This window comes from Lycorma delicatula, chromosome 3 (assembly GCF_047948215.1).
Source record: "Lycorma delicatula isolate Av1 chromosome 3, ASM4794821v1, whole genome shotgun sequence".
NCBI lineage: Eukaryota > Metazoa > Arthropoda > Insecta > Hemiptera > Fulgoridae > Lycorma > Lycorma delicatula.
In genome coordinates, this window is record NC_134457.1 from 39536372 (window position 1) to 39560385 (window position 24014).

At 28.8% G+C, this 24014-nt stretch overlaps 1 protein-coding gene across 2 annotated transcripts in view; it reads left to right on the top strand.

The window, feature by feature from the left end:
• Window positions 1–24014, top strand: part of DIP-delta (Dpr-interacting protein delta) — a 1030723-nt gene that overhangs the window by 900514 nt on the left and 106195 nt on the right. For both annotated transcript variants that reach the window (XM_075358853.1, XM_075358852.1), the window contains exon 6: window positions 7634–7918. In XM_075358853.1, coding sequence (XP_075214968.1) covers window positions 7634–7918 — 285 coding nt within the window. The remainder of the gene's footprint in view (window positions 1–7633; window positions 7919–24014) is intronic.

Genomic DNA, 24014 nt, shown 5'->3' on the forward strand with positions numbered 1-24014 from the left:
TTCAAAAAACGAATTATAAGAAAAAAATTGTTCTTTCGATTACCAAATGTTCATAATATTATGCGGAAGACCTCTTATTACTTATCTAATTGGTCTCTAAACACCAATCAGAAATTGAGAAGTTGTAAAGAAATATTTCTTTACTTGACAATCTCACCCTACTACGTTGCACCTATTTTTAAATATATTTAAAATGCTTTTAGTAGATGGCACTGTAAAAATAATCGATTAACTAATAACGAACGTATTTATAGCAAGATAATACGTTTGTTTAAAAGATTGTGAAGCAATATTTTTTATTTATAACAAATAACATGACCAAAGAAACCAAAATAAACATTTCTGGTTGTTAGTTTTTTTTTACACTTTTATTAGTATATTTTTATTAAACCAAAATAGATATCAAATAGTAGGCAGTACATACAAGAAATGTTTTTTATAAAGTATTCATTTTTCATTCAAGTGTGTCACCATTGAGATCTCGTAAACTTCTTTGTAGAAAATCTACAAAGAACTTGAAATGGAAAAATTTCCCTCAATTTTTGAGTACATTAAAAAATACCCAGTGGCTTGTTTGAAATCTTTGCCATTTTTACTTCATTGTACGAAGTAAAGGAAGTATTATGATCGCAAAAATTTTCTATTTTCAAATTTCAACAGAAATGTCCATTTTGACTAACCCTGAATACATTTTAGTTTCGGCGTATGTATATATATGTGTATATATATATATGCATATATATGTATGTATATATATCCGTATCTCGCATAAACCAAAAACGATAAGCCGTAGAATTTTGAAATTTTGGATTTAGGACTGTTGTAAAACCCAGTTGTGCACCTCTCTTTTTGATTGCAATGGACTGAACCCAATGTGTCCAAAAAATCCGAAAATAAAAAAAAATTGGATTTTGGACTTTTCTTAGTTTCAGTAATAAGCCCTCATTGAGAGCTTTTCACCTGTATCAAGAGGTAAGAGGTAACCTTCATTGGTTCTAGAGTTGTAGCCGAATAAAATGTTAATTAATGAAATATTTATTTCTTAAAAGGTGAAGGCACATCGGTTCAAATCCGACTTATTAATAATTTATTAATAATTGTTAATCCCTGATTGTAAAATAACGTATACACGTAATTTAAAAGGCGTATAAGGAAGTTATGTGCTGGCCACATCAGATTCTTAAATATGGCGGACAGATTATTTTATTTATGGAAACCCTTTAAATTTTTATTATACTTTCGGTTATAAAGTATAATTCTAAAACATACTTCATTAAATATAACCGTTCAGCCATTATATCTCATCCTCAGTTGTAAATAGATTCTGACAACAACCTAACTCGGCAGAGTTGTAATTTTACTCTTTTGTTATTGTTTCAATGGAATAATTCAAGATGAAATTATTATAAACGACGATTATTTCATTTAAAAGATGTACGTAATTTTAAAGGAAAAAATGACGCTCATAAAATAGCAAAAGAAAATTGACCGCAATGATTATTCAATTACATTTTCCTGTCAGTATAATATTGTTTAACGTATCTTTATTAAAAGTGAGACTTGCTTAAATTTTCATGCATGATTGTGAATTTATTTTAATAAATTTTATTTTTGTAATAACTCAATTACTTTTTACTTTTTAATATTATATTAATTTAAAAAAAATTTTTAACAAAATATTATTTATTATTCCTAAATTGTAATATATATATAGAGACTATATATTCGCATCCCCATCGTAGCTTCACACGCGAGTATATGTATTGTCTAACGTAATAGTATTTATTTTCGTAAATTTGAATCAAAAAATAATTTATTTATTTCATTAAATTAATAAATTTATTTTTATAAACTGAAATAAAACTATTATTTTGCCATTTTTTCCATTTATTTACTAGAATAACGAGATTAGTGCAGATGTAAAATTGTTAAGATAAAAAAGTATACAATTTTTAAAAATTAAACAAATATATTGAAGTAATTAAAAAACACAGCTTAATTGAAGTAATTATAAAAGCGTAAAATTACAACATCGTAATCTTATTTTCACCTTATTGGGTAAATGTTGTCGGTAGGAAATATTAAATTAAATTTTGATGTAGAGGATTGTGAGAAGCATTATGTTCTATATAGTTTTTTAAAACGGCTCTTGTACTCTGAAAGTCTTCTACTTTTATACATTTCCTTGTAGCACACATCACATTATAACAGTGTTATATCCTAACGTTTTTCGCAGTATAAATGAAAAACGTGGATTGCGTGATTCCATAATTGTTAGGTATTAATTCAATATCTTATATATTTTCGTTAATTTATAAGAATCTGATTTTTTTCTTGTCTCTTCAAAGTCTTGGTAAACTTACTCTTGTTGCCTAATTTCAATAATCTCTTTATTGGAATACTGTTCTATGGTATTTACCATTTTTTACACATTGTCCCGAAAACTATTTAGATTATATCGGTTTATTATATTCACGACAACTTATATTCAACTCTCTACCGGAGTTTTATTAACTATTAAGCCTCTGGTTGACTGATAATAGCCCTTTTTCATCCACTTGTATACTTCCTACACATTCCGCTTTTTTCCGTCCATGAAATGTATACCAAAAGTGAATGGTTAAAAACAGTTAACAAAATTCCTTTATCTTTAGTTACCGCTTTTTATCGAATGTTTTAATTTCTTGATTTGTGTAAATGAAGATCCTAGGTTTAGACAAAAGATCGGGTCTCTGGCTGAACACCTCTCTCTACCCAAAAGGATTTTGTTTATCAATTATAAATGCAATCTCTGCATTATATCTTAAAATCGATGCAGAATCTGACTTACAAGCTCAGATTTTAAACTTCAAAGAACAAAAACTTCAAAAATCAAAACTTCGTGTTATCACTCTTTACATAGTAATAAAAATTAATTTAGTGATTTTTCGGTTTCGATATGATCTAAAAGCCTTGTTTTCTTCTTATTTTTAGAATAACATAATTTAAAATGAAACGTGTACATTCAATCGGTGAACATTTATAAATTTCATAGTTCTACATCGATACCAAATTAAGTTTCGGTTGAGGTATTTATAATTTTCTTCTATCAGGATTCTATATATTCGTTAGAGGTCGGCCGTTTTCCAACGTTTCTCTGTTTCGTAAAATAATAGCTCACTTTTTAACTACTAAAGCTAGAATACTATTAAACTCTCTTCTGCTTACCTCATAAGACAGTACAGAATTAATAAATGTAATATTTTTTCACATTTCCTTGATAGTAATTTTTCTTATTTGCTCATGCATTTTTATAATTTAAGGAGAAAGTATGGTCGTAAATCAGGGGGTATGTAAATAACACATTACATAATATTTTATTATAATTAAATAAAGGTTCTAGGAACATTTATTTATCTAGATATAATTACTGCTAGACATAACTTTTGTCTTGAGAAAGAAAAAACTTTATATTTCCTGAAGGTGCATCATATTTTATTGTCAACAGAATAAAAACTTCTTGACTATATATATATATATATATATATATATTAATAGACGATAAAACTTACAAATTAACTTTGAAATGAAATATCTAGCTTTATTAGATTCAAAATTATTCTAATTTATATTATTACTATCCCAGAAGTGTTTATGAACTTACTTGAACCATAATTTGGCAACCATTATTAATTTGTGATTATTGAATTGTAATGTTATGTTTGCATCCCATAAATATAGATTTTGTTGGCCGATATTAGAAAATTAATAAAGTTAACATATTTTTATATATATAATTATGAATGTACAATCTTTGCTTAAAAAAATTTGTCACTTAAAAAAAAAAGTTTTAACATCAACGGTACCAATCCAGACATCAGAACTGCTTTAGTCTAATATAATACTATATACGGTTTACGAGAAAGGGAATTATAATTACGCTTTTGTTGCCATTTTTAATAAATTATCGAACCATTTAAAAAATATCTTACCAATTTATTTAACTTACAATTAAAAGAGTTTATTTTATAAAAAATAATATTACTTTGTCAATATATATTTTTAAATAAAATAGTTAAAGGATTTAAAAATCCCTGAATTTTCTTCATTCCGTTCAACTCGTACGTAAATTACATGCTCAAATAATTTTCATTAACACCTTTTGAATCGTTTTTATCGTTATCTATTCTGTAGCTTTTTATTTATTTAGTGTCTTTATGTAGTCTTTTTACAATTATTTCGTGGTATTTATTTTTATTTTAAATAATTAATAAAAAACTTTCATGATATTTACTATTTTATTTTATAATTAATTTCTATATATATATTTGTTTAAAATTCTTCTAATGAAGGTTTCATAATGGGTTCATGAACCATCCAAGTTAGTTTCTTTTTCTATCTACGGATTATGTGATTTGTATAATTTCTCTTTATATATCTATTACAATAAAATATCCGTTTATTTATTTTATATGTTCTATAGGAGTACGGAAGGTATGACATCGATTTAAAAAAGAAAATTAAGCACTTAAAAGCTTGGCAATTTTTTAAAATTTTATTCTGAGTTATCTACCTAAAACATATTATTTTCATTATAATAGAAAAAAAAATATTTTAATTCAGTGATATTAATGTAAAAACATATGCTGATGGCTTTTTAAGAGAGTTAATGAAACGTTTAATTTCATTAAACACTCTCTGAGATCGAACAGAGTACTGAGTATTTACTTAAGCCGAGCATTTTGAAGAATCAATTGTTTACAAAAAATATTTGCAAGTCGATTCTGATTTTTTATTTATTTATTTTTTTAGATATTATAAATACCTGAACATTTACGAACTTGATACTAAAAGAGGGAAGGTTGCATAGATTACAGATTCCATTTTGTACCTAATATTTGATTTTTTGTTATCCTATTAAAGACTACATTAATATTTAAAATACTTCTTTTCTTGTAAATTTTTACATCTTCTTATTAAGTCTATCATAATATACAAGAGAAAGTATCGTTACTGATCAAAAATTGTAACTGTTGCTTTTCATATTTGTAAATATCTTCTTTTTTTTTTACAATACAAAAATATAGCTTATATTATTTTACCAATGTGCATATGTATTTACGTATGCGTCAATTTGCTGTCTGGCTTCAAGATTTTCAGGAACGACTATGATAAAATTTGGAGTAATATCTGTTTAAAAATGAGCTGTTTATAATAAATTCTTGAAAAAAATATGATCAGGGAATTGGAAGATATAAGAAATACTATTTCTATAGCAAGATGGATTTCATAAAATTTATCTTACTAAAATATATATATGTATAATATATTAATTATATATTTTTAATCTTGCAACCTACCGATTTGACAATTTAAAAAAAAATTAATTTTTTAAATAATTCATTATCAGGATGAAACAAATTAAAAATTTAATCAGATTGTTGATAGTAGCTAAACCACCAGTAGTTTCACTAGTTTTAGTTTTTATACATATATAAAATTTGTGTTATTAATTTACAAATAAATAAATGTTTACTATTTTGAAATAACTTAAAATTTTCTTTTTTAAGAAAATGAATAAATATGATCGCAAGGGGCTAATACTAATTATCAATTTTATGTCCGAGGAACGATCACATTTAAGCTGAATGCGAACACTAAAATTACAACTCTTTTGTTTATGTTGTGTGAATTAATGAGCTTAATATTTAAAAATAAAATCTATATTGATAAATTTTCGTTTTAATTTTAAAAATAATGTATTTTTTTAATAGTAAGAGATAAAAGATGTTTTATCAAACTTAATTTCAACAAAGTGCATTCTAAACAAGTTAATTCATAGAAAAAAAATCCGGTAGGGTCACCACATGATTTCCATGTACGCCTATTAAATTACATATACACATTTTTTTTTTTAACAATCAGAGGTTAATAATTATTTATAAACCAATATATTTAAATTAAAAAAATCCTTTTTTTTAATTGAAATGGAATCTGATTTGAACCGATGTACCATCTCCTTGTAGGATCTAAATATTTTATTAAATGACATTTTATTTGGTTATAACTCTGGAACCAATGATAATAAGTACCACATGATATATCTTTGAAACGCTTTCAATGATGGCTTATTATTGCAGTTAACAGAAAGTAGAAAATCCAAATCTTTTGGAATTTGGGCTTTTTTTTGGACACTTTTGATCCATTCGATTGCAATAAAAAGGAAAGGTGCACAACTAGATGTTACGACAGACCTAAATTCAAAATTGAAACATCCTACGTCTAATCGATTTTTTAATTATGCGAGATACATACATACGTACGTGCAGACGTCACGCCGAACCTAGTGAAAATGGATTCAGGGATGGTCAAAATGGATATTTCCGTTTAGATCTGAAAACTAAAATTTTTCAAGATCACAATACTTCCTTTACTTCGTAAAAGGAATTTAAAAAAAACACAAAATTGTGAACATTATGTTTTAATTTTATGAGTATTATTATATTAGGAAAGGAGAAAATGACGTTGGGCTCAATTTTTTACAGTTTCCGGAGGGGTGAGGAGGCAGATTAGGTTTTACCATATATAGATATCAATAATATAATAATTCAATGAAATATGTAATCCTTAAGCAAGTAAAAAACCTGGCACAGATCAAAAAGATGAGATGAGAATGTATGATATTTAAAAGGAAATTAACACCTACAATGGAACCTCAAAAAAGTATGTAATGGTACGTCCAGGCAGTGGCCATTTAATCCAATCATATTTCCTTTAAAGATCAAGATACAAAATTTAATGGAAATGAAGTAGAAATAATGAAAGTTAATAGAAATTTAAAAAAATATATATATGTACATTTGAATATTTCAGAGAAAAATTGTTAGCAGTTATAGAAAACATAATTACTACAAATAAATGTGAATTTACATTCGTTAACAACTAATTTTTTTCCTCAACGGTTAGTACCTTCTCAGACATATTTATAACTTCTCAAACACATATTGTGCTAGTGACTTTTTTTAACATAAATTTCGGCATATACGATCTAAGAAAACAGAGCTTTCTGTGACTTAAAGAAAAATATAAAGTTATATGTAGTCAACTAAGTCGAAAAAATTTATTTTTTATGTTTAAAAAGGTATAGGCTAATTAAAAGTGAAATAAATGTAATTAAATTAATTACATAAGAAAAAAAATTATGGAAAGAATAATAATTAATCAAACAAAAAATACTTTTCATAAATATTATAAATACTAGTATCATTTGTATTCTTAAATTAAAAAAAAATTGTAAACATAATAATTTAATTTTAATTTAAAAAGAAAATTGTAAGCTACACTATGTAAATTTTCACCAGAATTAATCAGTACACTCTGTTTACTATGCTTCCATTATATAGTGCACGATAATGTTTACTTTGATAATGAACTGCAGAAAGAACTTCTTTCGCTGAAATTTATTTCTTTCGAAAATTATTGTGAAAAAACGAAATACTTTCATGGTATAAATTTTCATTTTCTGTTAATCTTTTTCTGAGTTATTTAATTTCAATAATCATTTAACATATTTTATTTGTATGTATGTATGTTGGCACATGCACGCGCGTATTTTATTTAAAGGTTTTAAAACTTTGCTTTTTTTGTTTTACAGTTTCGCCCATGATATGGGTGCCAAACCAATTAGTAGGTGCACCAGCTGGAACCGATGTTACATTGGATTGTCACACAGAAGCATACCCACGCGCGATTAGTTACTGGGTATATCAAAGTGTTATGCTGTTGCCAACACATAAATATGCAACTGAAATTTCAGAAAATAGTTACCGTGCTCATATGAAGCTTACCGTCCGGAATTTACAAGCTCACGATTTTGGCAATTATCGTTGTATATCAAAAAATTCCCTTGGTGAAACTGAGGGTTCAATAAGGCTTTACGGTAAGTAATTTTTTATTATTATTACTACTACTATAGTTATTTAATGTAATTTAATATCTTGTTAGTTGCTGATAATTTTTAAAAACAAGATTGATAATATAGATATAAAAACTCAGTATTATTTGAGAATATAATTTTAGTTAGATAAAATATAATTGATGTATGAAGTCTTTACGTGATGAAAATCAATCATAAATTTTTTTGTGATAAAATGTATTCCACAAAAAATTAAAAATAGTAATGAGTAATAGTATCTATGCCTATTCGAATAAAACTCTAGTTGAACCAAAAATCTGAAAAATTGAAGTTGTGTAAAAATACAGATTTTGGCACGGATACAGATAAAATATTTTTTTCAATATCCTTCATTATTATTTTGAGCCACTTCTTGTGTTTTTAATTCACTGGATTTTAAAATCCATTTTTTATTTTGGCTTAAAAATATTCCGATTTTATGACTTTTCGTAAAAGTTTTCCTATACTGGATTTTTTCTTCAGAGATCTGTTTTTCTCAAGTTTTTTTCTGAACTTCTGAGAACTAAGTTATTTCAGTGTTTCTCTTTTTTACAGAATTCAAATATTTTATTTATCGATATTTTTTACCATTCTTGCAATATGTCTGTAAAACTTTTATCTTTTCTTTCTTATTGAAGAGTAAACTATTTTTTGTATACTTCGGAATCATTCTTTATTTTCTAAATTCCGTCGTTCTCTTAATTTTGTATTTCTTCAGTTCTATTTTGATTTAAACATTCAGATGTGTAAAGACTTTTGGATTTAATTACTGTTATCTTATATTTGTGTTCATGGAAAGGAATTTTTTTAATACATACCATTTAAGTATTCTGAATGCTTTTTTCATTGCTCCAGTTTCATTTTTTTAAAGAACCAATTTTACTGTCATTTTGTCGGGTCGTTTTCCTAAAATATTAATGATTTTGACACTTTGGAGTTTTTCAAAGATAAACTTTAATGTGATTCATGTATTTTTTATTTGTCATAAATTTAGTTTTTTCCGCTTTAACTTTGATACGTTCAAGTTGAATTTCTGAAAATTCTGTGTTTTGGATTAGAAGTGCAACATCATCTCCGATAGCAAAACAGGTGAAATTTAATTTCATTTATTTTTGAATTATGGAACTTATTTATAATTTTTTTAAATTAGAGATAAGAATAATTGGGATAGGTAATATGAAACAAATTGTTTTTGTGTGATAACAATTTTTCAGTATACACACATTTTCAGTAGGTAATACAAAGAAATACATTACTATTTTCAGTATCAGGTGATTGTAGATCTTAATAAGCTGACTGAGAACATATCAGACTAGACGGAAATTCGTCAACACGGTTTGCCTTAACTGACATTTTATATATATATATATATATATATACGAGGTGTGATAAAAAAATACGGTGAATAATTTTTTATTAAAAAAAGTAATAAGGTTACATAGAATTCGATTTAATCTCCTTCAAGGTACTGTCCTTGGCTAGCAATGCACTTATCCCAACATTGACTCCATGACTGGAGGCATTTCTGGAAGGCGTCTTTCGGAAGGGCTTTTAGCTGCTCGGTCGTGGCCCTCTCAATGTCAGCAATGGTGTCAAAACGTTTTCCTTTAAGCACAGTTTTAATTTTTGGGAAGAGCCAAAAGTCGCATGGTGCTAAATCCGGTGAGTATGGCGGATGTGGACAGACAGGAACACTTCTTTCGGCCAAAAATGAGAAGCGAGGTGTGACACGGCGTGTTATCGTGGTGAAGAAGGAAGCCATTGGTCCATTTTTCTGGTCGCTTTCTTCGTACGTCGTTTCGCAAACGTTGCACTACACCCTTATAAAATTCAGAGTTTACAGTTGTTCCTCTTGGAACGAACTCTGAACCACTGTTTCCACTTTTTGCACATTTTCAACTGTTTTGGGGTTACTGGACGTCCCGCACGCTGCTCGTCTTTAACAGACTCATTTCCGTTTTTAAATCGGTCATACCACTTGTACACAAAATTCAAAGTTACCACATTATCGCCGTACACCGATTCTAACATTTCGTGAGCTTCTTTGGCACTCTTTTTCATCACACCTCGTATATATAAAAAAAACTGCACTCCAGATTATCACTTTTCTTGGCAGACTGTTGTCTTCATTTAGTTAAGATAAATCCTCCTTTTAGCTTTCGTGTTTTCTTTTTAGCCTCCGGAACTACCGTAAGGTATTACTTCAGATGAAGAATAAGGTTTATACGTATGAATGTAAATGAAATATAGTCTTGTGCAGTCTCAGGTCGACCGTACCTGAGATGTATGGTTAATTGAAAACCCAACCGCAAAAGTAACCGGTATCCTTGATATTGTATTAAAATCAGTATAAAAGTAACTGACTTTACTAGGATTTGAACCTTAGGACTCTCGACTTCGAATCGGCTGGCTTGTGATGAGTTAACAATAGACCAGCCCAGTGAGCCCTTTTTTATCTGTCTCACATGCAATGGTTTACTGATCAGGCAAAACGTAAGTTAAAAAATTTCGAATCGATAGTAATACTGTTTGATTTTACAGTGGCCACAAAGTCCCTTTCCGTAATAAAAAAATTTCACGTGAAAACATATTTATATGATATTCCATATATTGGTAACACACAGAATGTGTTACCAAATATGAAAATCAGTTTTCTTCTTCTTAATAATAGCTTTTGGAGCTGTTAACTATTTTTATGTGAAAAATCTTCCCACATTCATGAGGAAATTATAGAACATCAATCACTTATAATGATGAGGCCAGCGATATCTACAAAGCATCTGATAGGACTGCTCTTTTCTGAAAAAATTTAACAGCATTTCATACCTTGATATGTTTAAAAATTATTTTATTCTTCAACTTCGATCAATTGTTATAGAATTATTTTACTACATATGGAGCAGCTACTCAATGTCGATAAGGGATGTTTTAAACGACTTTTAAATTTCAGAAATTCTGTAATCTCCTTAAAGTCCATATTTAACAATCTGTGACAGCTCAATTTGGAAAACTATCATTACTAATGAAAGAAAAATCTATCGTTTGCGACTAAGGAATATATTGATAAGCCGAAAACTGCTGTCAATCTGTTGTTTCTATTCTGATGATTGATCATGAAAGAAAACATATAAACGCACTTGGCAACTGATAGAACGGTGTTCAGTTAATGAACGAGTATATATAGATGTAAATTAAATAAAGTTTTATATTTTCAAATATTAAATAAACTAATGACAATTATTTTATTGTTTCTTTTTTCTTTTACGTGCAAAGTGAGTATGTGATCCAGATGTAGATATTTAGTGGAAATGACAGTTTAATTTCCAAGTTTATTATAATAAAATTTGTTTAACTTGTAAAACCTATCAAACAATTCTCATGATTATAATCTCGACCGGTATCTGGTATTAGATGAACGAACCGTTATTCCGTTATTAACAATAGAATAACAATTATGTTTTTAAAAAAAAATGTATAAGTATTTGTAACGGTGATTAAGATTTGTTTAATGCATGAACTAGATAGAATCTTGAAACTTTGGGAAGATAATAAAAATACATACAAAAATTACTCCTCTTAATTAAAACTTTTTACATGAAATTTATAGTACATATTTTATTGTCTTGAAGACCATGTACTTCAAAATGAATTAAAAACGAATAATTTACCTTTAATCACTATAACGTTCATAAATAACTTTTATTTAGTGTATTATTTATTTATTTAGTGTAACTTTTTATTTAGTGTGTTTTTGAATAATTTGTTTTTGAAAATAAGTTTGAAATAAGGTAATGTATGAATAATCAAAAATTAATTTATTTTTTCAGTCTTAAACTACTGTACTATATTTTTCATACTAAATAAAAACCATGTATAGCAACTCGGTTAATAAAGTGGTAACCTAATAATAATAAAGAGTAATCATTAATGTTTAAAAAAAAAAAAAATTAATAAACCAACATAATTTCTCTAATTCAAATATTCTTTCTATTTTTGACATCTACTCCCTATATATCTATTTGCTTTTATACATTCCTGTCATCCTTCTCCATTCTCTCCTACTTATTGCCACTCTCTTTCTAGTTACTTCCCAAGATATCTCTTAAAGTCTTAATTCCAAAAATTGTCTCGGCATACAATTTAACATTTCCAGTATCCATCTCTCATCTTTGGGTCTTGATATAGCTAATCCAACACTTTAGTATTTGAGTATTATTTTAGCTGTTTTACAATTTTGTTTCTTCCGTATCTTCCGTAATTAATCCTTAGTTTTTCTATCTCATTTAGTAATACCCATCACGCCTCTGGCCATCGATCATACACTTGTTTTAATTTCTATATGATTTCCTCTGACAGCGATTAAATTTTGCAACAATAAAATCAAAACTGACAGTACACACATAAAAGAATCTTGTTTTTTTATTTATTTGTTTTGATGTCAAATCTGTATATTCATATATTTTAAATGCTACCCATCCCAATCCTTTCTTTGACATAATAATAGATGTTCATCTTTCTAAATTCTTTGCCTTAAGTAGACGATATACTCGAAACATGTAGTACCACTTCGCCTTTCGCCTTAATTTTTCCTGCTCCTTCACAATTGAAATGCTTAATTTTTGTTTTCTTTAAGTTGGTTATAATATCGACTTGCCTGGTTTTGTCAAATAATTCTTTCATCAATTTTCTGATTTCCTCCGAGAACCTCACAATAAGCATCACATTATATACATATTTTAAGGTATTCAGCCATTCTCCCAGGATATTTTTACCTTAATCCTGCCGATCTAATCTCTAAAGACCCTTTCTAATTTTGCAAAAAAAGATTTTAGGCGATGAAATATCGCTTCGTCCTAACTCGCCTCTCAATTCTACCTCTTAATTTATAGCACTTATTGAGAATTTAAGATTAGGATTTCCAGGTTCGTATTTTAAGAAATATTTAGATAAATTTCTTCTATTCTTAAATTCTCAGTACGCTAATTAATAAGTCAATTTTCATTTTTTGGAAAGCCTTTTAGAATTCTATAAAAGGCAGCTCAAGTGGAAAGCTACGTACATGAGATAAATAAATCAGTTCTTTCTTTATTAACTTTTTGAATAATATAAGAATAAAACCTCTTTTAAATCAGATGTTATAATATATTTTGCCGAAGCCAAATATGTTAATAAATTTGTAATAATAGTCTATATTGTTCTAAAATCAAAAACGTAACATCATTTTTAATTTGAGGGAGTAAAGTTAAGTATATACACAATTAATTGTAGATATAATATAAATAACGTATTAAGATAGATTAGAAACTTTAGATGATAATTGTGTCTTCCTGTTCACCGAAACAGTTTACCTACTTTCCTGATAATTTGGTTAATGGAAAATCCGGAAGGACTGATCGGATTAAATAATTTACCGGAAGGGGAACCATCTTTATTATAATCTCATGAGCCATATTACGTACTTCCGTGCTAAAATCTATCCTCATTCCGGTCTAACTTCGACAGAGATATGAAAATTTTATTACTGAATATGGGTTACTTAGTTGTTTAACGTAGTTTCTGAAAATGATCTCTTTTTAAAACATCTACATTATAAAATAATAATTCATTTGATTAAATGAATTAATCCGCTTTAACTACTTTTTATTTTTATTTTATTTCTGTAAAGTTTACGATAATTATATTTTAGCCGTAGGATAATATGAAGTTATAACATTTTATAATGAGGATATTAAAACTAAAATAACTATGATATTAATTAAATGAGAAATTTATACGTAAAATTTAATGAAAAATTATATAATAATATTTGTAAGTAACAGCATAATCGAACTATTTTTGTAGAAAGCAGTCCATTATGATGATTATGGAGGCAATTTACGTGACAACAGGATATGCAGTAAAATTAACTGTTTATAAATTTTCGAGCTCTCCTTTTTTTCTGTTTAGACTCCGGAAGGTATTTCTTCAGAGGATGAATGAGAATGATATGTGAGAATGAATGTAGTAATGTGTAGAATGAGCGTAGTCTTGTAATCGTATGTCGACTACTCCAGAGATGTGTGGTTAATTGAAACCCAACCACCAAAAAATACTGGTATCCAGGATCTAATAATCTTTTGAGCAGGTTAATATTCTGGGCACGTTATATCTTTGCAAAGAGATTGAATTTAAATTTACTTGTATATTTATTTATATTTATTGAAATTTAATAACTTACTGTATGAAAGAAGAACTGGTGGGTAGTCATATTTTATTTTCTCACCTATTAACAAATGCTTTTTCTCACCATTCAATTATGACCTACTGCCTTCCATATACCCGCAGGCAAAAAAATATATTTTTTTTAAATTAAACATTGTTTCTACTTACATTAGACATGGCTACATCTAGGAAATTGAATCATCTCTAGTAACATTTATGATAAATCTAAACTAATTGAAGTAGTGGATTGATGAGAGTCCAAAAATTTAGTACTCGTAAATAAATAAATATTTGTTTTAGATTGTACGTCATAATACATTATACATATCATTTTATTATAAAATAAAAAAATCCTTTCGACACGCCGAAAAGCGGAGATAGATTTTACCGGTGCTAAGTAGGGGATAAAAAATATTTCCACCTTAAAGTAAAGAAAAACTTCTAATTTACTTAATACGACAATGGTTGCATGTGAAAAAAGTTTCACATGTTTAGCATACGACAAGTCCAATCTTCTTACAATTCCAGCAATATTTTGGCCACTCCTTGCCGTAAGGATTGTTCATATCAAAAATTGTTACAGACAAAAATTTTAAGTAATGTTTAAAGGACTAACGACCACTTTAAAACGATTCGATATTTTGCCTATTAAGGTAGGTATGAGTTTTTTTGTCTTCGAAATCCCATTTTCCACGTCTGGCCAATGGTTGGTGACATCAAAACTTTACATAGATAGATTTTAGGCCCTTATCCAACAAATAGTAGGAACTTTAAACGAGTTCGATATTTTACGTAATAAGAAAGCTATAGCAATAGCCCCTCCCCGTTTCCACCCCCATTGACCGATTTTGCCCATTAACGAACTCGTCCGAGGTTTTTGGTCGTTATATTTTTACGTATAAATTTTAAAGTTATGGCGCAAAATTACGGCAGTTATCGTGTCCACAAGAAAGTGAAATATATATATATAAAGTATATATTTTGGGGTCTGAGGGATGTGAAACGCGATGATATGTTAAAATTTTCTGAAGTCGGATCGTGGTATTCATTACAATAGGTAGCTTTCTACCTACCTAAAACCCCAATAGGTACAGCTTTCTCGTATCTACCTAAAATAAATGTGATTAAAGATCGTATTAATTATATAAATATAAGTACATTAAATAATTTTATGGTATACGAGTATATATTAAACTAAAAAAATTACTACAAAATAATTCAGAATTGAGAAGAGAAATTGAAAATTACGTTGACCATTTGTTTACGTATACGTTGAATGGAATGCAGGTAATTAGGGCTTTCTTTTTTAAAAATTAGTATAATCTAAAAATTCTTTGACAGAATAATATTGTGTCCGTAAAAAACATATTATAAAAGTTTCAAATGATTATAAAATTAAAGGGTTCAAATACAGAGATAGAAGAACAATTGCTAACATGTACAGGAACCAAACAGCAACAATAACAATTGAAGAACATAAGAAAGAAGCCCTAATAAGAAAGGGAGTCCGACAAGGATGTTCCCTATCTCCGTTACTTTTTAATCTTTACATGGAACTAGCAGTTAATGATGTTAAAGAACAATTTAGATTCGGAGTAACAGTACAAGGTGAAAAGATAAAGATGCTACGATTTGCTGATGATATAGTAATTCTAGCCGAGAGTAAAAAGGATTTAGAAGAAACAATGAACGGCATAGATGAAGTCCTACGCAAAAACTATCGCATGAAAATAAACAAGAACAAAACAAAAGTAATGAAATGTAGTAGAAATAACAAAGATGGACCACTGAATGTGAAAATAGGAGGAGAAAAGATTATGGAGGTAGAAGAATTTTGTTATTTGGGAAGTAAAATTACTAAAGATGGACGAAGCAGGAGCGATATAAAATGCCGAATAGCACAAGCTAAACTAGCCTTCAGTAAGAAATATAATTTGTTTACATCAAAAATTAATTTAAATGTCAGGAAAAGATTTTTGAAAGTGTATGTTTGGAGTGTCGCTTTATATGTAAGTGAAACTTGGACAATCGGAGTATCTGAGAAGAAAAGATTAGAAGCTTTTGAAATGTGGTGCTATAGGAGAATGTTAAAAATCAGATGGGTGGATAAAGTGACAAATGAAGAGGTATTGCGGCAAATAGATGAAGAAAGAAGCATTTGGAAAAATATAGTTAAAAGAAGAGACAGACTTATAGGTCACATACTAAGGCATCCTGGAATAGTCGCTTTAATATTAGAAGGACAGGTAGAAGGAAAAAATTGTGTAGGCAGGCCACGTTTGGAGTATGTAAAACAAATTGTTGGGGATGTAGGATGTAGAGGGTATACTGAAATGAAACGACTAGCACTAGATAGGGAATCTTGGAGAGCTGCATCAAACCAGTCAAATGACTGAAGACAAAAAAAAAAAAAATAAATAAAATTAAAATAAAAACAACTGTTGATCAAATGAATCGTTTCAGGGAGGTCAAATAAAAAATGTCACATTAGCTTAAAAACAGGCAACTCTGATTGGCCACTTAAACCTAATCTACCCCCTTTACTTACAGTAGATTTGATAAGATAATGCCATATTTCTTGAAAGTTATAGTTTACCATCAATATTAAACCAATTGAAGGGATGTTTCCCCCTGTGATCCCTTCAAAGATGTGAACCATCATGACCAATCATTATTCTGGTTAATGTGATTTGTGTGAGCTGATATAGCACATGAGATATGAGAACGCGTCCTGGAAGTATGTACTTTATTCGAGGAGCGCTTTCGAGTAGCTGTGACAATTCTGTTACACGAGTCGTTGGTAAACTTCAGAAGTTAAGTGTTCTGAAAAATTAGACAATACAATTAGCCGATTTGTAGTGTCGTGTGTTTGCTATTCGACAAAGATATTGAAAGATGGAACAGGTACAAATTTCTCGTAAATATAATCCATTACTCTTAAATAATTTGTGATGTTCAAAATAGTAAGTGAAATTAAAAACAAAATTAGTTTAATAACAATTAAATTGTAAATACCAAAATTTAATTCTGATTTACTAATAACCTTATAATAGAAACTAATATTGAATTAACAGGAGAAAAACCTCAAATTCTTACAATCTCCTTTAAGCAAGTATAAATCTTTTACTGTTTGGAAAGAACTAACCCTACACTTTATGAGTTTCTTTCACTCCTGTTCACAAATAACTCATCGAACAACTTCTTGTTTTCAACCACTGTCCAAAAGACAGTTTGTGTTTGATAACAAATTTCACTCGTTTGTTATCAAACACTATCTATGTGTATAGTTGTTATCGCTTTGCATCTAATTTGAACTGAAAAAAGGAGTCACTCCGGTCGTCCGCGACAGTATTAGTATCTCCTCCAATACACGCCTGTCCTTTCGCTTTTTTAATCCTTTTGAGCGTAATAATTTTACGTCTGCATCTTTTACGCTTTTACGCTTTACGTAGAAGGTGTATTGTCTGCACATTATACGCTTTTCTATAAGGAGTCCCTTGTCGTTTTTTTCTAGATTCATCTTCGTTTATTTCCTCATTTTTTATTCTTTCTGGAAGCTTTTCTACCCGTTACAGAAGTGCCATACTATAATTTGAACCAAATCGATATTGAAAATTACATCCCATCGTTGTAGGAGACTTGACTTAAGCCCACTTATTCATTGATGCCTTACAGAGTAAACTGTGATTCGTTATTAAGTAAAATGAACATATACAACAACAAATTTCTATTCGATCCGTTGAGGAACTTCAGGAGAAGAGAAGTGTTTCTTATTTTTAGATTTTATACAAATTGACGATGGTAAGGATAAAGATTGTTGCTATGAAGAAGACTCTCACATGGAGGAACTGCAGAGTTTCTGAAACTGCACCACCGAGACAGATGTATACTGAAAAGGCTGCGTTGAACAGTGCCAGTAACGTTTTCATTGATACTAGCCTTACATCGTAGTAGAAAGATTGTGTCTAGTATGAATATTGAGAAGAGAACGTGTTTCCCGTTGCGTATGGAGTATCCAACTAATTGTTTCCGGATTGGAAACCTACTGTTAGGATAACATTGATTTACATTCAACAACAATAGCTTCAACATTATCATCAGACACAACTAAAATAAGCATAATATCGGCCTCTCATTCATAAACAAATACGGCGTAGTAACACATATATCACAGTCAAATAAATGGTAAGAGAATAACAATTGCCTCTTATTATTAATGACATCGTAACAGTAATTGCAGCAGATAGCATACTACTGTTTTCAATTAAATAGTTAATTTTTCATCTTATAGAAAACATTTTCAAATAACTTAATTAATTTTTTAAATTGTTTTAAAATTAATATATTTAATTTTTATTCCCCTCTTGAATTCTTAATTTCAACAGTTGTTTTTTTTGCAACAACAAGATTTTTTGTTTGAATTAGAATCATAATAATTTATTTTTGTTTACTTTTTTATACATCAGTTATCTTTAAAATAATCCCTATAAATTTCACAATATTATTTGTTTATTTGCACACTGATTATTAGCAAAACGTTACTTAAAAAAACTATTGAATATAGGTCTGGGTTCCATTTAATTTTTTTTTTTAGGCAAAAACATATTAAACTATTAATATTCGCGCATAAATATAACCTTAAAAGTTCTAGTACATGGTAACATTATGATTATTATTATTTTTTTTTGTTTCTTAAAAAACTATTGAATTTATTTTTTTTATTTTTTAGGTAAAAGCATATTAAACTATTAATATTCGCCCATAAATATAACCTTAGAATTTTTATTGCAGGTAACAATATTACTATTATTATTATTATTTTTTTTTTTTTTAAGGATAAATAGGGTTGAAATAATTAGCTTTTCTTAAATTGAAAACACAGCGTTTTCGTATTTATATTTTTTTATGAATTTTATGCTTCAAATAACAACCAGGAATGCGATCCTTGAGTTGGTGCAAAAATTTATAAACTCTCATTTTTTCATTCCTTTATTTACGCACAAACTTATTTGAAATTTAAATTAAAAAAGACTTTAGATTACCCAATGTATGTTTCAAATTACTCGAAAAAGTTTGTGAAAAATTACATTTTTAATTGATTTCTTGAATTTTTCATTTTCGGTGATTTAAAGATTATAAAATATTTTTCTTTCTTATAGATATAAACATAATAATTCATATTTCGGAAAAGTTCTTTTTACAAAGAAAAATAAAATTAGATGTACTTTTTCTTTAAATTGTTATTATTTTTTTTTATTAAAAACTATATTTAACAACTATGTATTACAAAAATAAGGAAAAATAATTTTTATCTGAATAAAAAATTGTGGTTTTTATTAAACTCAGTGTTGTATAAGAATACAGTAAATAAATATGAAGAATGATATAACGTGAATGTAAATGTTTTTGCAACTTTTGCACCTATTTTTGCGACTAGCTGAATTTTTTTCACATGTACCTTTCCATACTGCTTGGTTTTTATACAGCTTCTATTTTTTGAAGAAAGTATCTTTTTAAATTTTATTTCCAAAGTAGCAGAATTCTGGAATTTTAAAATATTTTATTTTCATCTTTATAGTCTACTTAACATTTTAACGTCTACGTGACATATTTATGAGTCACATTTTATTTACGAGTAGTTCTTGTGAATCATCAGAAATTCGCAACCTGCATGTACTATAACAATGTAGAAGAAAAAGACAAACTATTTTTTCTTAGCATATATTGGTTCTGTCATATCACATTCCCCGGTTTATCATCCTTATTGGATCATTGTATACACCTACGAGGTGTGTGAGAAAAGTAACGAGCCTTTTTGACTACCAAAGTTTTTTTTTATTCAAACAACAATATTATCTCCTTCAAAGTAGTTCCCTTGGGCAGCTGTACACCGGTGGAGTAATTGTTCCCACTCCTGGCAGCAGCGCTGGAAGGTTTCAACTGGTAGGGCATTTAACTGATCGGTCGCATTCTTTTGAATGTTCTCCTGAGTTCCAAATTGACGTCCTTTTAAGACATGTTTCAATTTCTGGAAAAGTAAAAAGTCACAAGGACTCAAATCAGGGGAATAGGGGGGTTGAGGAACCGTAGGAATGCGTTTTGGGGTCGAAAATTCCGTGATGGAAATGGCTGTGTGATACGGGGCATTGTCACAAACCTTTCGCATGTCTAAATCGCCTGTCAAAATTTGATGTACGGTGAAAGTGTTTAAATTTAACTATTCACTCATCACCGTTATTGTTAAACGACGGTCTGATCTCACAATAACCCTCACACGCTCAACGTTTTCGTCAGATTTTGAAGCTGAAGGTCTCCCTGAGCGAGGTTGATCTTCAACGTGTTCTCGGTCTTCAAAAATGATTTGTGCCGGCGGAAAACTTGTGTTCTTGATAAGCAATGTTCCCCATAGGCCTGTTTCTACTTTTCAAAGGTAACACTCCCGGATTCCCTAAGTTTAACACAAAAGCTGATTGCGCAACGTCGCTCTAAATTCCGATGCTTCATTTTCGTAACACACGATAAAAACACCATTTCACTGATGGCGCTGTCAAAAATAATGTGTTGGTTGAACAGAGTTGAAAATCGTACTGATCATTTGGAAGGGATGAACAAACCGGTCTAGCACAGACCGTAGACACAGCGTTGCCAGATCGCTCGCAGTGTTACCAATCTCATTACTTTTCTCACAAACCTCGTATCTAGCTTTGAGTGTGATTACTTCTGCTTTACAACCCGCCTGTCAGGCTATCCATCTGCTGCCCGCCGTAAGTTGGTAAATTAAATTCGTATGTTCATCCACGAGCATTCCATACTTATAAAAATTTAGTAGGAACTCAGCTTGTCAGCCAAGGGGCTAGTGGATCAATTCCGCTTTGTTGGAAATGTATGAAAGCAGCGGAGTTTTGTGCGGAAACAACTGTTTTCAGGTAAACCTTTGGGTACGAGAAAAGTATCCAAGTTTACGCGAAAGGAACCCCTCCATCTGTGACAACCGTTCTCTAGAGCCGATTCAGTTCGGACCATCCATTACTGGACGTTACGGGTTTGGCCTACAAACAGACAAGGCAAAAGTAATCATCTATAAATTTAGTTTCAAACATATGACTACTCAGACAACGTAGAGTTCATTCAAAATTTGAAATTGCATGCTCCTTTTAGTCTGCGATTATGGTCACCACTATCGCTAATACATCAACTAGGCAAATTCTAAGTTATCTGAATTTTTGGACCAAGCTTTATCATGTTAGCCTATTCTACCAATTTATTATATCTTAAATTAAAATTTGTTCCTTTTTTGAACTGTTATTCAATTTACAAAACCATTTTATTTTTGGAATCATACGACAGAAAAATGGTAAAAGCTCCGTCTCTTCATCGTTATTTTAAATAGATTAATATCATATTTTTTAATATTTTTATCCTAAATTTTTGTTTTAGAGATTATTATTTGTAGTCTCAGATTGAAGGAATAAATACATTACTTCATTAGGGGTAAAAGAAATTTTCACATAGATCATGAAACTTCATTGCCAAGCCTGTCTAATGTTAATAATAAGTACGAATAATGCTCATAATTTTTGAAAACTTTTCTATTATTTTAAAAAATTGTTTAGAACTAATGGATTTATCTTTTTAAGTTGTTTTATATTATTGGACTTAAAAATAGCTTTAATTCTTGCTGTTTAAAAATTGATCTTGTGTCTCATATTAATAATAAAAGCGAGAGTAAAACAAATTAACTATATACATTTTACTTTAGAATTCAATTAAATTTTGATCATCTATTAGAAATATATTTTCTTGTTGATATCATTTAAGTGTGATCTACTACAGATACACTGAGCCTGAAACAAATAATTTCCATATTAATATCGAAGATACTCATAACAATCTTGTGGCATTAATGGATTCTCACTATCTTTGTTACATCATCTTTTATTCATATAAAATTTCTACTTTACGACAAAAAATTATCATGTATTATTAAGTTGTTCAAATATTAACATCATTTTTATTTTTATCTCTTCAAAAAAAAAATACGAATACTATTTTTGGATTTCACTAAAACAATTTATATTTTTTTGTGATATTTGGCCGCAAATAATGATCCATTTACGAAATCACACAGCTGATATGATTTTGAATAATTAGTCATCATTATCTGGTATTCTGCATGGCAGGATGACAGTGACGTCACTACTTTCTCCATTCGTTCCTATCCCAAGCCTTCTCCTTGTAGTTTCCAATTTCCCCTTATCTATTAAGTCCATCTTTCTTTTTCCTCGCTTCCTTCCTCCTTTTACTTTCCCTTCCCAGACAGTTGTCAGATTGTATTCCCTCTAACCACATGTCCTAACCGGGTTCCTTTTCTTTTATGTTTTTCCCGCATAAGTCCTCTTTCTTCTTTAATACTGTATATGACTTCATCATTCCTCACTTTATCCATCTATCTTAATTCTTCAAATCCACACCGTAATAGTTTCAATCCAGTCCCTCTCCCTTTTATTTATCCTCCACGTTTTATTCCTACCAAACAAGACACTCCATATTCGGCAGTCGGTTAATCTCTTCTTAGCTCTAATATCGGACTTTTACTACATAATAATTTTCTCCTCTTCTTAAATGCTTCGTTGGCATTGTTGTTCTTCTCTTTATTTCCATTGCATTCTTCCAGGTCTCTAATAGCATAATCCCCAAATATCCGTAACTTTTTACTTTATCTGTTCTTTTTCGTAGCACAAAATTCTATTAAATCAATCCTAAATTCACTAAATCCTCTGTAATTATATTATTGAAGTGTGGGACTTTATTTAATATTAGGGTTGAAATAAGGGATTAAAACGATAAGAAAATATATTATTTTCCAAGCATAATTAATGAAAATCAGATTTACATCGGAAAAAATTATGATGGATTAACTTAGTCAATTTACTTTTATGAAATCCTACCACAAAATTTAAAAAAAATAGAAAATTACAAAATAAATATGGGCAGATAGAATTTTTATTTTTATCGTTAGAAAGATTTGTTTTGTTAAGTTATTGTTACTAAATAATCTAATCTATAACAATAACAATCATCTACAGGAGTGGTACAGAATGTGTGCTAATAAAAGATTAAAAATAAAACTATACTGGAGGATTAATCCTCAGATGAATAATAAAATAAGTCATTCATATATTGTTTAATATTATTATCAGTTGTAAATTTAACAGTTTTATTTATTTATTATTTAACTATTTGTAAGCTCCCCCTTACTTTATACATTTACGATCAGCATTTTTCTTTCCCCTAGCATTATTCTTCTCTCCTTACAAGGGATTTTACAATTCCCACAAATAACAAACAAAAATTCTATACGAAACCAACTGGGAAATAGAATAGAAGGTTGTATTTCAATTTTAAAAATAATACAATTGGAAAAAAAGGTCAATCAATATTTCATTGCTTTGAAATAAGATATTCTCTCCGATCAGATTTGATGTTACATTATTCAGTGGCTTTTTTTTTATTCATAAATAAATAAAATACAAGAATTTTTAGATAAATAAGTAAATATTTATAAACTTATTTACGTATAGGGGTGTAAATCTAATACATACTTTTGTTTTATTTTTTTATTAATTCTTAAATATTATATTCATGTAAACCGTTAATATTCATTTTTTAAAACCTCTCGTCATAATAGGTATATATATCTATATATATAAAAATGTTAAGTTCGTTTGTGTACGATTCAAAAACTCAAAATGTTCCGCACCGATTGAGTTCAAATTTTAGCACGATTTATAACCCGCATCAAAGATTGTTTTCACCTATTTTTAATAAATCTATCTATCTATTTTTAATTTGTCCATTTTAAATTTGGAAATGTAAACAA